Source organism: Pyrus communis, chromosome 2 (genome assembly GCF_041283825.1).
Source record: "Pyrus communis isolate YQ-2024b chromosome 2, ASM4128382v1, whole genome shotgun sequence".
NCBI classification, from domain to species: domain Eukaryota; kingdom Viridiplantae; phylum Streptophyta; class Magnoliopsida; order Rosales; family Rosaceae; genus Pyrus; species Pyrus communis.
The window spans coordinates 17,065,113-17,082,964 of record NC_142566.1 but is presented as its reverse complement, the minus strand read 5'-3'; the positions used below and the strand labels follow the sequence as shown (position 1 = coordinate 17,082,964).

Genomic DNA, 17,852 nt, shown 5'->3' with positions numbered 1-17,852 from the left:
ACGTAGGCTGAGTTATCCTCCAACCCTTTTCAATACGAATTGGAAAGATTGAACAAAGAAACAGACCAAAGGAGTAAGCTCAGACCTTCGGGGGAGACCAAAAGAATCCTGCTGCCCAGTTCAAGAGTAGCACAAAGGAAAATCATCGATGGGCGGAAACCAGTTCAAGAGTAAGCCTGTGGAATCACAAAGATCAAAGCCTCAATGCAATCACCAAGGAGAAGAGGGAATTTACACTCCATAACCAGATTTGCGTCCCTAAACTCTTCGATCGTTCTGAACAACGTCATATTGTAGTATGTATGTATGTAAGTATTTGTATGTATGAAAGTATAAATAAACTCTAAGTATTAGTGAATCTATCGTTTTGATAGGAAACTCATTGTACAAAACTAGTTTCAACGATCTAACCGTCAAACTGATTTTGATGATTTTTTACAGCTACACTCTTTAAATGAAAAAAAATAAAAAAAAATAAAATCAGAACCTCAAACCCTATCAACTGAACAAAATCAACAGACCTACATAACATCAAACCTTCACAAATCTGAAACCCTATCGAATCAGAACCAACCTCCAAAATCAGAAACCCTTACCTTGATTTTAGGGTTCACGGGAAAAAGAGAGGAAGATATGAGTGAGAGGGAGATTTGGGGTCTAAGGGGAAAGAAAGAGGGAGGGTTCAAGATTTAGAGGAAGAGCATCAGAAGTTCCTTGTAGCCTTGAAATTGTACGGCCAAGGTTGGCGTCGAATAGAAGGTATAAGCTCAGTGCCTCGTAACTTTGTCTAGATTCTGGGTTCATGGGAAAGAAAGAGGGAGGAGGGTTCAAGATTTTGTCCAAATTTGGAAAATTGAAAAAAAACCGCCAATTTTTTACTATTGCACCGCCAAAATTATCACAACTGGCGCGACGTAGGTGTATAATTTGACGTCGCGCAAAGTTGTTTTGCGCGACGACCACATTAAGGCGTCGCGCAAAGTATTTTTTTTAAATTATTATAAAAATTACTAAAAATGTGACTTTCTTCTTTTCAAACAATAATATATTTTTCTAACAAAAACTCACAATAATTTTTTTTACATATATATCATTCAATTTCTTAAGTGCTATAAGTACAAAATAAATAAATTAAAATCCACTTAGTAAATATATATACCATTGAACTTGATGGGAAACGCATTGTACGAAACTAGTTTCAAAGATCCAACCGTCAAACTTATTTGTATATACTTCGAGATCGCAAACACCAAAAATCGCAAAAAACAAACATGCAGAGATCAAGTAACGGGACAAAACTTTTCGACGGTTATAAACGAAAAAGCATGATTTAACGGTTATTTTAACTCCGATTTTGATGATTTTTTACAGCTACACTCTTTGATCCTATATGAATACAATAAACTAATTCGATTGCCAATTTAAAATATTTACACAAGTGGATACCACAAAATCTTATGTTATACTTAATGAAAGTATAAATAAACTCCAAGTGTTAGTGAATCTAATGTTTTGATGGGATACGCATTATACGAAACTAGTTTCAACGATCCAACCGTCAAACTTGTTTGTATATGGATCGAGATCGCATACACCAAAAATCACAAAAAACAAACATGCAGAGATCAAGTAACGGGACAAACCTTTTCGACGGCTATAAATGAAAAATCATGATTTAACGGTTATTTTAACTCCGATTTTGATGATTTTTTTACAGCTACACTCCTTGATCCTATATGAATACAATAAACTAATTCGATCGTCAATTTAAAATATTTACACAAGTGAATACTACAAAATCTTATGTTATACTTAATGAAAGTATAAATAAACTCCAAGTGTTAGTGAATATAATGTTTTGATCGGATACACATTGTACGAAACTAGTTTCAATGATCCAACCGTCAAACTTGTTTGCATATGCTTCAAGATCACATACGCCAAAAATTGCAAAAAACAAACATGCAGAGATCAAGTAACGGGACAAACCTTTTCGACGGCTATAAATGAAAAATCACGATTTAACGGTTATTTTAACTCCGAATTTGATGATTTTTTAAAGCTACACTCCTTGATCCTATATGAAAAATCACGTACGTCGCGCAAAGTTGGAAGAAAAATGGTAAAGTATTTTTTATTTGGCGCCAAGATCTTGCGCAACGTTTGTGTGTTGTGCAAAAGGCCTTTGCGCAACAATTCTTTGCGCGACGTTAGCTTTCGTCGCGCAAAGATGTTTTACGCGACGTAGAAACTTGTACGTCGCGCAAAGCTGTTTTGCGCGACGCAGTATAACGTCGCGCAAAGAATAGTCGCGCAAAGGCCTTTTGCGCGACGTTTTGTGTTTTGTGTCGCGCAAAACTACTTTGCGCGACGAAATTTGCTGCGTCGCGCAAGATTCCGTCGCGCAAACATGTTTTTCTACTAGTGTCGAGCTGAAAGGGTTTCGCGTGTCACCTAAGTTACCGTTTGGTACGCAGAAGGGACGGGACAAGATGGGACGGAATAGAGGTTTTGTGTTATGTTTGGTACATGCAGGACGGAACAGGACGGTTGTTCCGTTTTGTGTTTAGTACGCTTTGGACGAAACAGAACCAAAAGATTGAATGACTAACTTACCCCTGTTATGTATGTTGTTCGGTACAATGTTTATGCGTGGGACGGGATGGGACATTTTTTTTTTTTTTTTTTTTTTTGAACACATAACAATACCATGATTAGCTTTTGGAGATTGCAGAAAAAGCAAAACGAAAAATAATGGTAGAAAATTTAGAGAGAGAAACTGAATGACTAAAGATTGTATTCCTTGAATAATGAATGAATTACAGAGAGAGAGGTTTTTGTTATTTATACAAGTATTCTTCACTCATAAGCTACTAACCAACTAACTTATATCCCTACAATCCCAACATACCTAATGTGCTGCAACAACATATATGGAAACCTATAAAACGAAAAGCAAAGAGCATTGGTAAGTAATAGTAAAACAGAAAAACTACACAAATCACAATCAGAAAAGTCTGCTTCCATTTCGCTTTCAAACCAGTTCTCTAAAGCTCTTTCATATTGATTAAAGAACAATGGTAATGTGGTTTGTTAATTCACATAGCCTTCAAAAAAGGAACCATCGTACTCTTGATTGGGAGATATAGCAGCAAAAAAGGAATCCCGGAAATACACAGTACCTATTGAGCGCGAGCATTGTATAATGATTAAAGCCAATCATTTCTCTGCCATTCCACGATGAACCATTCCTTCGACATCAATCACTTCAACATCCATACTAAACCTATTGTGTAATGCTAAAGAATACAATTCCTATAATTCGAGCTAATAAAATAGCAGTGCACCATGTGTTATCTAATGATACAGCAACTCTTAAGTTGTTGAGTTGTTAACACGATTAGAAATGTTCTACAGGAATTCCAGTACCATGTCAGCCTAATAGTCATTCCTAGAAACAGTCAGATAATTGAAGCATCTAAGCTCTCAAAAGTCACATACAACTTTCACCATATTCTCAATGAATGCAACAAATTTCTCAAACACAAACAAAAACAATAAGATATTACCTGCAATTGTATATTGTAGCCATCAATGGTTCAAATAACTAGTTAAGGCAAAAAAAAAGTATAGTCGACGAGTTCAAGTTGAAGCATATAAGCTCACTAAACATGCAACTTCCATAAGATTTCTCAATTCATTCAGGCAATTTTTCAAACACAAAGCAAACAACCAAATGGGGAAGCTTAGGATTGTATCTCCAGCAGATCCATTAGACGGGTGAGACGGAGTAGCCATAAGCATCGACTTCGGAGCCACAGCCGGAGGTGCAGAGATTGTGGGTCTGCCATCGACATTGTAAGTGTTCATCATACTCAACAAATTCTTCGACGCCTGCAAAAAACAGAAAAACCCAAATCATAAATCAGACAAATAAGAAATCTTTCAAACCGATTTCGAACAAATCATCGGGAAAAACCAAGTGGGTACCTCTCGAATTGGCGATTTGGCGATGAGAGACGAAGCTTCGGTTCTGAAAAGAGAGTAGGTTACCAAATAGTTGTTGTCGCAGAGGAGGCGATTTGGATGGGGGTGACCATTGCCTTCCCTAAATTCTCAGATTTCTTGCCTTTGGATGGCTTCCCCATTTTCTGAATATTGAGAGATGCCGTGGAAAACTAGGGCTCGGATGGAAGGGAGGAGGAAGAAGAAGGAGACGGAAAGGTTGAGATCTGAGGAAAGAGACAATGAGAGAGGGGCATTTTCATCTTAAAATGTTATAATTTTGTGTTCCACGGATATGAAACGAGTCATTTTAGGGGTTAAGGTGAAACGAAAATTCACCCAAAACTTGTCCCGTGAAACAACATGTTCGACCCGTTTTAGGCACACCAAACGTGGGACGAAACACCTTGTCCCACTCCATTTTATCCCATCACACGTACTAAATGGTAGCTATCACTGGTATGAATTTTCATGAGAATTTACAGATTGCGCACCAATGAAGACTGCTGGCAACGGAAATCAAACCTTGGTGGAGTGACATATAAGACTGAGACCTTACCAACGGAGCCAACCCTTATTGATAATTACTCAAGCACTTAAAAGCTAGTACTAAAACAATTATAAATGCATAAAACTAATGTCTTGTTTGGTGTCTAAAATTGAATTGAAATTAGACAACCCACTATATTTAAGACATACCGAAAGGAGAATGAGAAATGAAAAATAGATCTAACTTGAAGGTAGAAGATGGATTACCCATTAAAGAAAGTTATTATCCAAATCCCTGCCATAGTAAGGTTATAAGGGATAAACTTTGAATTTTATAAGTTACTGAATTCATTCAAATCCTGTCTAATTTCCTCAAAAAATAAGTAAAAAAAATAAATAAATCACATCTACTTTCAATAAACCTTGAATTTTATGAGTTATTGAATTCATTCAAATCTTAGACGCCAAATGAATTCTAAGCAAAGGACTTTCAAATGACAGCTTTTCAATTTGTTGTTTGAAAGTTCTCCTAAATTTCTTACTTCTAGTCATTTTCGAGTCTCTCTATTCAACTTTTTGTAATGCATCCCTGACCAATTAATCCTTCTAAATTCTAACTTAACTAAACCCTTAACTTTTATAAAGCTTTAAAGTCTCTCGTTCACATGTCTATGTGAACCTTTTGAAATTCTTTTAGGTTTCTACCTAAGGTTATCATCTTCCTCTTTTAAGACTCATAATCACCGACCACGTGTATTTTTTTATTATTGGTGAAAACTTATTCATCATGACCCCACTATTACAAAATCTTGACTCCATTATTTATTAAAACGCAGTATTATGGTCACCATTCACCTTGCTATTACCACCTTGGCCGGCGGGGTGCAGATGTACAATACAGTCGCTGTCTTGCAGATCGGTAACCATGACTTTTTCAAAGGACCAGGCGCTGCAAACAAGTGGATGTGAGTCTGTCCTACACGGTCACTGAAAAGTCTTTTGGTTTTTTTGGTCTGTGTTTTGTGTGTATTTTTGTTACAAAGATGCAAAATGTTCGGACATTTTACACTGGTAGGCCGGAAATTTTTCCAATGAGAAAAATGTAAACAACCTATCTTGCCTGAAAGATGTAAAAAGAAAAAATGTAGATTACATATTTTTTACATCTTTTGAAGGTGGACTGCACCATTCAAAGAGAGAAAAATCAATAGTATCCCAACTTACATCTCTCACTTGAGATGCTATCAGGATATTAGGTCATCTCCAACCGAAGGGTTCAGAGGGCCAAATGGTCGAAAATAACCCGAAAATCGTCTCCAACCGAGGACTAGGCCAAAGGGCTCGTGGAATCTGAGAGGGCCCCACAAAATTTGAAAGGGCTAGCCAAAAAAATCATTATTCATGTCAGTTATAACCGATAGGAATCCTTAAGCTAAAATTCAAATGCAATGGCTAGCTGATTGCATTCGATTTTTTTTTTTTTTTTTTTTTACAGTTTTATTATTATTTTTTATTTACAAAATTTTTCCTATAACTTCTATTTCACAAAATTTGTTTCATTTTATATTAAATTCTATTTTTTTTTTCCTATAACTTCTATTTCACAAAATTTGTTTCATATTTTTTTTAAATTATATTTTTTTCCTATAACTCCTAAGCCATTATACAACATTAAATTAAATTAAGTAACATGAAACAACATTAAACAATATGAAACAACATTAAATAACATTAACCAACATACAAATTATACAACATAAAAAAAAAACATTTAACAACATGAAACTTAAACAATATTTTTAAAAACATTTAACAACATAAACGCCTACTTCATGCTTCTTTTGGCCCAAAGAAGTGTAACAAGATCCTATGGCCCGATGATTTTTTGTGACAGGGCTAAAACGAGCCCTATGACCCCTTGGCCCTCGGTTGGAGATGGAGGCAAATATGATCCTGTATTGTTCATTAAAATATTAATTTCTTAAAGGGCCAGAGGGCTAAAACGAGCCATCTGGCCAGCCCTCGGTTGGAGATGGCCTTAGATGATGAATTCAAAAACACTTCTGAAAAGAAACTCAAAACTTTCAGCAACTCAACCTCATTGGGAAGGACAAAAAGCCTGAATTTGATTAGATAAATTGGAATTGAATTTCACACTCATCTTTTATTTCTGATCATCAAATTGAATAAATCAAACAAAAACAACTGTTAAAATTAAACAGAGGTGTATAAGATGCTTATCAATTCCATATAGATAAGAGCACAGATGAAACTGAATATGTTCTGCATAATCTAAAAACATCATTCATCTATATATACACAAAGAATAGTACATCTTTTCACAGCCAAAATTACAAATCTGAATTACTTTTTAGCCGAGGACTTCTTCCCGAAAGTTTACGGTAACGAGTAACAGAAACTGTTAGCACAAAAAGGTGAAAAACTATCGCAGACGAGTAGAAGTTCCTTGTTCTTCGTGTCCCTCCTGAAGTTGAGGAGAAATCAGCCAGTGTTATGGTCATGCAGAGCTATTGATCCCAGTAGTCTCTAAGTTGTGACATATGGAGCAAAAGTTCATCCCTACCGAAGCCAGTTACACTGCTAGTCATGATCCACGGGGAGGTGCGTACGCGGTAGTTTTCTTTGATAAACTGCTGAAAATCCCTGAGGTTCTCATCTGCCCTTTTACCTTTGCCGGCCCTCATTTTGTCACACTTGGTGAAGATAAAAGTCATTGGTATCTAAAAGCAGAAAGAGCACACGAATTATGAGCAATTTATGATGAGGGCTAACAGAAAGGTATTTCATATCGGAGAGCAGTGTACCTTGTTACGTCCAAGCAAATTAGCGTAATCTAGGACGGTTTTCTGAGGCGGAACACTAGCATCAACAAGGAGCAGGACGGTAACAAGAGTATGTCTGTTCCAAAAGAAACCTTTGGTGAATGCAGACCAATCCATTCGAGCAGTTTCTGGAGCTTTAGCAAACCTACAAACAAAGAAAATCACTGGACATAAGAAAAAAAAAAAAAGAAGAGAAGGCAAAGATATTTTATTCAATTACTGTATATTGTTAATGAAATTACTTGTAAGTGAGAGGTTTTAGGTTCGATTCTCACAAAAACAAATTTGAACCACATTATTGCTAATCCATTGTAAGGCTAACCCCACCCTCTCTCCATGTAGATAATATTGTTTGTTCATAAAAAAATAAGAATTAAAAAAAAGGTTTTTTAGTTTTGTAAGGTTATAGAAAAGGCAATCTGTCTAATAAGGCCATTTGGTTACAAAGGTTGGATATTTGCTGAGTTTGAGTTTAAGGATCTTTAATTAATTTTCTCTTTCAAAGTTGAGCTTAATTATTAGTATCATTATTACACATATAATTTTGTTTGTTTTTCTATTAGTTTAATATTTTAATAATCGAATTTGAACTACAAAGATGGAGATTGAGCTGAATTATTAAGGGAAGTTATGACATTGGTCACAAAATAAGCCTCCCTAAGCGCTTGACTTTTGTATGGAAAGAGAGAGAGAAACCAACAAGATAAAGAGGGTCAACTTCTTATGTTCCTAGGAGTTGTAATCAAATTGCTCATGAGCTAGCTGAATTTGCAATGTTGTGCGATGATGTTGTAGTTTGGGATGACAAAGGATTTGAATTCGAAACGCAATGAGTTAAAAATGAAAGTTTTAGCCACCATGACAATCCACTATTTGCAAAGATATCCATCACTCAATTTCATCTTTTACAAAGTTCAGTTTTATGCTTGACGGAGATTCTAAAGCTAAAGTTGGTGATCTTGATTCATTTAATTCTTTTTTTGTAGTTGATGCGTTTGCTTATTTAGAATATTCTAAAGCTAAAATCGATGATCTTGAATCATTTTATTCCTTTAGTAGAATTCATGATTTTTCGTGACTATATAATTGGGCCAGGTTATGTTGAAAGTTTGTTAATGTAATTTTATTTTTCAACACAATAAAATGAATTTAAGACGTTTAACTTATATGTAGAAAAAACTAAATTTAAAATTTAAGAGACGAACTACAATAATTAAAATATACCCTAAAATAAATAAAAACAAAGATTACTTATTAAGATGAATTAAAACGACGACGTAAAAGAGACTTCATATCCCAGTTATAGAAGGCCGACTCTGCAAGTCAGAAGGAACACCATCATTAGCCTTTGGGCTCACACAACTTCCGAATCGCCGATCATCTCTTCCGTCCACAATGTCATGGCTGGCAAAATCCATCGCCAACTCGCTCAAGCTCGACGACGACGACGGCGATTACCACGGCCCAAACCCTAGCTCCAACAATGACACAGACCCAAATTCAACCCGACCCGAATCAGGTTCACCATCAGCTCCCACCGTCAAAGGTGACATCTCCGAGCTCACCAATACCCTAACCCGCCAGTTCTGGGGCGTCGCGTCCTTCCTTGCCCCGCCTCCTGATCCCACCACCCCTCCTGCTCCCAACCCGTCCGACCCGGCCCATCCCTCCGATCTGGAACCCTCCGACGAGGACGTGATCGCCGGAATCCGCAGCGACTTCGCGGAGATCGGCGGGAAGTTCAAGACCGGGATCTCGAAGCTGTCGAGTAACATAGGGGTTTCGGAGTTCACTAAGATCGCGTCGAATTTGCTGCAGTTTGGATCCGAAGAGGAAGCGAAGGCAGCTGGTGCTGCTCTTGGTGTGACCCAGGAAGCTCTTGCGTTCGTCAGGAATATCTCTTTGCATCCGGAGACTTGGCTCGATTTCCCCCTCTCCGATGACGACGAAGATTCAGATGGTATGTTCTGCTTCGATTTTACCTTTTTTTGGGTAATTCAATTCAATGTGCTTTGTTTTCATGAATCATTTAGCTATCTTGTTGTAAATTAGTGTAAATTTGCGGTCAATGGAGTGTTCGTAAATGTTCAATTTGAGGTATTTGTGTTGCCCATGTGGAGTTTCCAATTCGTTTTTGTTTCAATTGTAGCTTTGAATTTAATGCATTGTATAGCGAGGTAAATCTCAGTTCAGGTTATGATTTAAGGGCTTAAAACTATAAATTTTTGGGTGAATATCGAAAATCCGAGTGCGTCTTTTTCTTCATGTGTTTGATCAATAATTGAGAACTTGTATGGAGCCGAAATAAGAACATTGTGGGTTTTGGTTTTCCAGATTTTGAATTGTCTGATGTTCAACAAGAGCATGCGCTGGCTGTTGAACGGCTTGCGCCATCGTTGGCTGCTCTCAGAATTGAACTGTGCCCTGAGCATATGAGTGAGGCTCACTTTTGGATGATTTACTTCGTGCTCTTGCATCCTAGACTCAGTAAACATGATGCTGAGCTTTTGTCTACACCCAAGGTGAGTTGATTCATTGCAGTATTGATCAAACACTCCTGTTTCGTTGTTCTTTTTCATTGCCATTGTTTGCTTAGTTATTTTTTGTCTGAGCACCTATGGTTTGCTTGACTTGATTATATGTCTGCAGATAGTGGAAGCTAGAGGCATGTTGTCTCATCAGCTGAAGAAGGGAACTAGTGATAAGCCAGAGACATACATTTCAGGAAGTGACGCTATTTATGTGAAAGGAGTTTCTGATTCCCCAAAAGAACACCATCTTTCTGTGCCACCTAGTGCTGAATCTGACTTAGCACCTCCCAATACATCTACCACCAGATCAGCTCCTCTCCCACAGGCAGTTGATGTCGAGACAGACAAGCACCCGGTCCAGAGTAGTGAAATCCAAATTATTGACAAGCCTGTTATTGAGGAAGGACCTGTGAAGAAGACCAAATATCAGCTGCCACTCTCTAATTCTTCCTCTAAATTCGTGGATGAGAAATATGAGGATGATGGTGATGATTGGTTGAAAGAGGAAGCCTCAGAAATGGATGGTGTTGGTGGAACCTCCATCCCTATAGAGAATGATGAGGATGTATCATTCAGTGATCTTGAGGATGATGATGGAGATGCGCCATCAAGTTACAAGAAGGTTACATCTGGCTCTGATTCCTCGGCAAAAGACTCAAGAGATTGGGTTCAGCTTAGCAGAGCCTCTGCCGATTTGAATAGGGACAGCAACTCTGTTGAGATTAGACATTCTGGGTCTGGCCAGGTAAGTGCTCGTAAATCGGAGACCAAAGAATCTAATGACTGGCTTGACATTGAAGACATTGATGTTATATGATGACTTCATAATAACCCTTTTAGGTCAATATGGCCTGTTCTTTCCATTCATCCCTAATTATTGTGAATAGATGATGAAATTGTGTTGGCTATGGAAACTGTATTATTGTACATAAAGCCTGATACTGCATTACTGTTTCTGATGAAGAATGTGTCTATAAATGTAGTGAGATACAACAACATGCAATAATCTTGATTTATTTCATTTGAAATTATATTTTGTTAAGCTCATTCTGGTCAATGCTGGAACCCTTAATTGCCGAGGTTTTACTTCTAATCCTTGATAGTTCCCTCCAGGACGTTAGATTTTTTGAGAATTCGTTGATGGCCAAAGTTGAAGATTTTTATAAGACTAAGATAGTAATGAATGTTTCCTCATTTGTTGAAAGAAACTTAGAGATGCATGTGCCTTTAATTGCTTGATGAAGTTAATTGCTGGATCCTGAGAGATGTTAAGTATATCGACTAAGAGTGATCACATATATTCATATGAAATTAGCTCACTGTTTAATTGTTTAAAGCAGTTCGTTATCATAATAGCTTGTGACCTGACATATGCTAAGCATACCGAGAAAGGACTAATCTCTCATGTTTGGTCGAATGTTATTTTCATTTCCAAGATTTATGTGGTGTGTTCTGATATTGTCTTAGTTTTGCATTAGTTTCGCATGAATAAACCTCCATTAATCATTCTGATAATATGGTAAAATGTTAATGAGTAGATGTCTTAATCGGGGCATAATGCCACGGCCCTCACTGAGCGAATTTGTATTCCAGAATAACGATTTCCTTGCACCTTATATAGGGTGAGGTTCAAATCCGTTTAATGTACAGTCGTGAGTTTTATTCCTTTTTGGTGCTCGAGTTCTCTGAAGCTTTTACTGTGATTTGCTCATGTTTTTCTTCTGTTATGGAGGTTTACTGTTATTGAGCGCATCTCCGTGTTTATAACTTTTCATTCAGAGAGGCGCATAAATTCGTGCGTTTGGCTACAACTCACTTCACAACATGTTGCGATTTGCAGTCAGAGAAATGGCTGTTTTAGTGTAAGGAGCTAAACAATGCTCTTTCGTATTTGTTTCATATCATAGATTATGTCCACAGGGAAAAGAAAACGTTAAGGAAAAAGTACGATGGTTCGGCAGGTTTTCATTATGTCCAGTTGGTACCCGTACTGATGGTGGTGGCTGCGGTGGTGATGATGGTAGCTACCCATACGTGGATGTTAAAAAAACCTGTGGAGAAGATCCGATTACGAAAACTTACCTGTACAATAAATGCCCCGTGGGTGGAGATTGGGGTTCATTTTTTTCCTAGTAAATACACAACAAAGAATAAGACAAAGCCTTACAATGAAACATCAACTAAGCTAAAGCTACGAAGAGGAGAGCGGCGATGCAGACCCTGATTACAGACTTATTTACAGGCACAACCACACATACAACACATTAAAGTACCACGAAATTAACAGCAACTTATGACCTTATGGGTCCAAAACTGCTGGAAAGACGCTCCAGATGAGACCAAACCAAGCTTCCAAGTGAAAATCTTGGTCTTTCTTCTTCTTCTTCTCTTCTTTCGGCTGCCTTCTGGCTCGTCCTCGACGAGGAACCCTGAAGAGCCCACTTCTGTGATTTGTGAACTGCGATTACGGATTCTCCAATCTCTTTTGTCACTATCTCCACCGTGTTCTGACTTATATCGTGTCCTGAAGCATCTGTGACATAGATTGACCCTACAGCTTTCTCACCGTGTATTCCAAGTGAGATTCTTGATATTGATAACCCGTACTCTCTCAAAACCCTAGTGATGTCAGATAACAGCCCCATTCGGTTTTTGGCACAGAGGTCTAGCCTTAATCCCTGCAAAATGTTTTATTCACAATTTAATCCAGTAACGCTAGAAAGATGCAATTTTTTAATCGTAAGATTCATAAGATCCAACGGTTGGATAAATTGACATACCTGTGAGATCCTCCTCTCTATAGCAGCAATCAAGCATAGGGTAAGCTTGTGTCTTTCATTCTCTGTGTTCAAAGTGCATCCGTCCTTGTGCCGTACAAAATACTCCTGTGACGCGACATTCCAGCATTCGTATTTAAACATCAAACACCATACAACGTGACAGATTTCAGTTGCCATGTACAAGGTCAATGAAAAGTGTGTACCTGATCAGCCATGGTGCCCCTGGAGGAAACCACCGCATGGAACACCACGTACTGCAAGTCGGTTAGGGCGCACACCGTGTCAAACAGTAGCTTAGGACGGTCTCGGCTTCTCACGTTCACAACCCAATACCCTTTCTCCTTACAACTCTCGATGTTCACATGTGTCCGATCGCAACCCCTCTTGTGTACACTACTACCACCTCCGTCGCAACCACGACAGCTTTCGTAGTCGTCATCAGCATACATCAACTGGTGTAGCCGCCGCTCCGTGTGGGTGTGGCCGCCTGCCGGGGTGGTCAGCTTTACGCTCCTCTTCTCACCCTCCTCATGATGGGCCTCAATCACATTCTCCAGCTGCTCCTCTACATGCGCAAGTCTTACTGGGTCCGTAATTGGCCCTCCTTTCAGCCCGTCTTCGATGTAGAAAATGACGGCTGCCCGGGCACTGTGGGTCCAAGCCATGGCAGCAGTAATGTGGCAGCCCAACTCCACAAGGACCGCTGATATTTCGGACATGAGTCCCGGTCGGTCCTTGCTAGTCATCTCTATGGCCAAGTCCTTCAGTTCCGGTGTCACTTCTCTTCGTAGGCATACTCTCGCCTGTTTTGAAATCTCACCTCTCCTTGCACACAGTGCCTGAAGAATTTTGTTAATTATAATTAACACCAAGGGAAAGAACAGAACGAAGAGTATGAGGTTGAGATGTGAAATGATAAAATTTGTTAGAACAGTAAATGTTAGGGAGTATGGGTTTTGTTTGGCACTTGCTGCCTGGCTTTATATACTGTGCATCGTTACAATTTTGTTGGATGTCTCCCAAGGAAACAAACCTGATTCTATCTAGACCTAGTCTTGTTGGATAAATTTTCAGTATATCAAGAACAAGGTCCAGTACATCAACTGTTTATCCAAGTTGACACTTGAATAAGAAAAATATTGACACTTGTTGTGTAACTGACCATGTTTCCAATACACTGAAAAATCTTTCGACTTGTTAGGCTCAATTTAAATAGATAGATTAAGAAACCAAAATGAATCACTACTCTAAAAATCAGTACATAACAGATATAGTAAAAGTTGTATTATACTTTACCATGTGATTATCAACATGGTGTTACGAAACTACTACAACCCATTGAGTTTTATGCATATAATTTAGATGAATATGTATGGCACACGCCGCGTTGTGCTAACGTCACATACAAAAATTTCTCTGATTGGGAGAGAGGGAGAGAGAGGGAGGGATGAAACCTGCTGAATATAGAGTATGAGGCTTTCGTCAGTGATTTTGTTTCCGAGTTGGTCCGTCACGTGGAACACTGCAACAACCATGCAATCAAAACAGACCGACATGAAAATCCGGCAGATAGTACTCGTTGATGACATACATATCTCAGAAAGTTATCAGAATTATGTACAAAATTCTCCGATCCTCAATAGAAATATTCAGAAACATAGTTTTTTATATAATAAAATCCGATGATGTTATTAGAATATAACAAAAGGACTGCATGTATGATTTTGAAGAATGATAAAGGGGATTAGGGAGTGTAATTACCGTCCATAAACCATCCACCATCGGATGATATGTACGACTTAGAAATAAGAAGATCAAGATCAGTCAAAACTTGGACCATCTCCAGTAAAATCCCATGCTTGTTTGCACTGTCAACCTGCAAAATATCAGTTAAAAACAACATTATGCATAAAACTCTAATTTCATCTCTTCCTGCATGCGTCTGTCATTTTCTCAGATTTAAAGTTCACTGAACCTGTAAATTTCAAGGGTTTCTAACTTTCTATACATGGTTTTTATGCAACTGGATGACGTCATCTGGTTAGGGTTCTGCCAGTGCATGCCAGGAACTTAGTTGCATATGGATAGACAAAGTTATAACAAAGATGATAATCATGCATGGAACTGTTAACTCTGACGTGGAAACTGAAAAGCAAAACGGCAAATGAATGACGACGACAACAAAAGCTTACCACCTCCTTTCTCTAGAAACAAATAATATTTGATACTTACTTTTCTAGTGGCCCTCCACTCGGTGGACATCACAGAATAGTCTCCCGTATATTTTATAGGGAATTTTAACGAAATACTTAAGGTGTTGTTCATTTTTAATGAAAAAAATATTTTTACTAAAAAGTCACTTCTGATATTATTCACTTACAACATCTTTTTGTCATTTTGATTAAAACTTAAAGTTTTCAAGTATTTTTCATTAGTTTTCCTTACTTTATATTCTGTAGCTCTCCTCCTTCTTTATTATATGCAGGTCAAGTTGGGATTAGAGGAGTGGGATTGTGGGTTGCTAATTACTTAATATTAGATTAGTTGCTAATTGCTTTAAATTAGATTAAATTGTTTAATTAGTCTTTAGTTTCTAATGATCATGACATGTATCTATAAGTATTTATTTGTCGATAACTTCGGCCTATCAAGTATTGCAAATTCGTATTCAATACTAGCAACGACCTTTGTTTTTAAATCTATGGGTGTCAAACTTTGCCACTAGAAAATAAAACCCAACAAACAAAATAAATGGACAAAGAAGTTCCATAAACCATGTCCATCACCCACCAACAAGATAAAAGATATACTAATTAATTGGCTAAAAAAATGATTGAATTTATTAAATAATATGAACAATGATCTAACCTTCACAAGCGTGCAATCTTTGTATGAGTCATTATCGATGCAAACCCTGCGGATTCCAAACCAACCCAATTATATGATTCTCCAGCAATTTCCAACACAAAATTAATAAACTTATGTTCATATACGTACCATGGAGGATAGATTCTTTCAATGAGGTATTCGAACTCCGGATCAAAATAGGGCTGGTAAATTATTTCCATATCTTCTTCTTCCTCTTCTGCTCAGAAGATGTATGAACAATTTGAAGCAGCTTTGTTACAATAAGGAGATAGCAGCATTTGCTGGAGGTTATTAATTCCTATCTGTACAGATATGCATGTATATATAAGAAGGTGTTTGAGACCATTCAAAACACATGCTGGAAACAACGCGTAGACACAAAATAACTTGTAGAGGTGATAAAAGAGCGGCGTCGTCTGTAGCCATTAGCTTGTTTGTTAAGTCAACTAATAAACATATAGAGATGAATTACGGCACCTAATGATTATCTTATACGATTAAAATATTATCCAGTGTTCGAAGTTACATCACAAATCCTTGAGATACATAGCTTTGGTCTAGGGAAAGACTAAGATTTTCCTAATGGTGGAGGAAATCTACTCGAAAAGGATTGGTTGACCTGGAAAAACTGTGGAAATTAAGAAATCAAGGAAGAACGAAGAATGGAGGAAATCAAGAAAAGAAGAAGAAGGAATAAAATAAAACCAGGCGGATCTTTTATTCAACCAAGAAAGACATAAAAAATTCCTTGCACCGGAGGCCCTGAGTTTGGATCCCCTTCCCAATATCGTATCAAAAAAAAAAAAGAAGTAAAAATTACCTAATTTTAAGAAATTGTATGGTAAAGAGAATTAAATTCTGTTGTAAAGAGAGTATTTAATTGTGGAAAATCTAGAAAACCAAGAATAAATCCCAGGTCAAATCTTTGAATAAACACTAGAATTCATCGACATTGATCAAAATATACTTTCTAGCTCGGAGAAAGATAACGGAAAAATTAACAATATGAATCAACAAGATAAACACTCACATATACAGACACTGCTGCTTGATTGTACAGAAGCGAAATTCACAGAGAGCTGAAGAGAGAGAGAGAGAGAGAGAGAGAGAGAGAGAGAGAGGCAGCTCATAAGGGTTTGTTCTTGTATATATTCTAAGTTTAGAAAGTTTTTGTTGGTCACAAAACACAGAACCGAACAGATGGGCTATGAAGACAACAATTGTATAACCCATCCAACTCTCAGCTTCATTTTAGGAATTTTAACGAAAAACTGTCGGTACTATTTACTTAAACAAAAATCATATTTTTATATAAAAAGTCAATCCTAGTACTATTCACTTTACCCTTCATTTTATCCTTATAGTTGAAACTCAAAGTTTTTACGTCATTTTCATTAGTTTTCCTTTTTTTTTCTTTTTCTGTTTTCAATTTCTCTTAATTTTAGTTTTCATATTCGCAATATTATCTTAGTGTATTTGTTGGGGTTTTACTTTAACAAACGTGTTGTTCACGGGCTCATAGGTGTGATTGGGGTTTTCTAGGACGACTCAGAGTTTGGCTGCCAATGAGCCACGTACGAACCGTGCCGCCACGTGGCAGGGCACCGACTCCTCAATTTTACATGATCGATGTTTTCTGCAAGTGCGGCGGCTCGTTGTATCAATGTTTGTGAAAGTCCACATTCAAATTTCCAGACTCTGGTTTAGAATCTGTTTCGGGATTACAGCTATTATTAGAGAGACAAACATATTTTCTGTCGACGACTGGTTTGGTCATCTTAGGGTTTTACTTGGTCAGCCAAGACTCCTCAGCCTTTGTGCGTGGCTCTTTCTCTCCAATTAGAGTAACCATCAAGCCATTCAAATGGACACCGGATGATGATGTGGCAAGATCATGGTACAATGGACCTGGTTGAGTCTTTTCGATTCTTCGATCTAATGCCACTTGCAGTGCAGCAGTCGACACCTCCCCCGGTTTATGTGTTTATACTTTGAAAAAAATTTCTTGCGTAGAGATATTTTCAAGTGGAGGGTATTTAAGTTGTACTCTACATGTTATAATATAAGTAGAGAAAATAATATACTTTTGCGTTTTCCTTCACTTGTATTAGTTATAATAAATGAAGTACCCATTTGAATACCAGTACTTTAAAAAATTTCTCCTACTTAAATGATTTATGTTATATTACGTTACGTATAATTATGCAGATGACAATTTAGATTCAAGGATACAACATTAGTAAATGAACACATACAAGTGAACTCACATTATGGTGTTTCAATCACATTAAAAAAATTGATCAATTGATACAAAATACGTGTGGCGAGTTTTGAAG

General features: G+C 37.4%; 2 protein-coding genes and 1 pseudogene across 2 annotated transcripts; 1 reads left to right on the top strand and 2 right to left on the bottom strand.

Moving 5' to 3' along the window:
- Nucleotides 1-7,022: 7,022 nt before the first annotated feature.
- Nucleotides 7,023-7,454, bottom strand: LOC148698658 (GTP-binding protein At2g22870 pseudogene; annotated as a pseudogene).
- Nucleotides 7,455-8,616: 1,162 nt separating this feature from the next.
- LOC137748532 (uncharacterized) lies at nt 8,617-10,896 on the top strand. The gene is made up of 3 exons (XM_068488699.2): nt 8,617-9,297; nt 9,672-9,859; nt 9,987-10,896. The coding sequence occupies exons 1-3, from the start codon at nt 8,733-8,735 to the stop codon at nt 10,683-10,685; spliced, it is 1,452 nt and encodes a 483-aa protein (XP_068344800.2). The 5' UTR covers nt 8,617-8,732; the 3' UTR covers nt 10,686-10,896.
- A 1,011-nt stretch (nt 10,897-11,907) lies between these two features.
- On the bottom strand, nt 11,908-16,748 carry LOC137748533 (ACT domain-containing protein ACR1). The gene is made up of 8 exons (XM_068488700.2): nt 16,547-16,748; nt 15,646-15,818; nt 15,517-15,562; nt 14,410-14,524; nt 14,103-14,170; nt 12,852-13,487; nt 12,649-12,753; nt 11,908-12,546 (listed from the first exon to the last, which is right to left on the bottom strand). The coding sequence occupies exons 2-8, from the start codon at nt 15,714-15,716 to the stop codon at nt 12,160-12,162; spliced, it is 1,428 nt and encodes a 475-aa protein (XP_068344801.2). The 5' UTR covers nt 15,717-15,818; nt 16,547-16,748; the 3' UTR covers nt 11,908-12,159.
- Between the last annotated feature and the right edge of the window lie 1,104 nt (nt 16,749-17,852).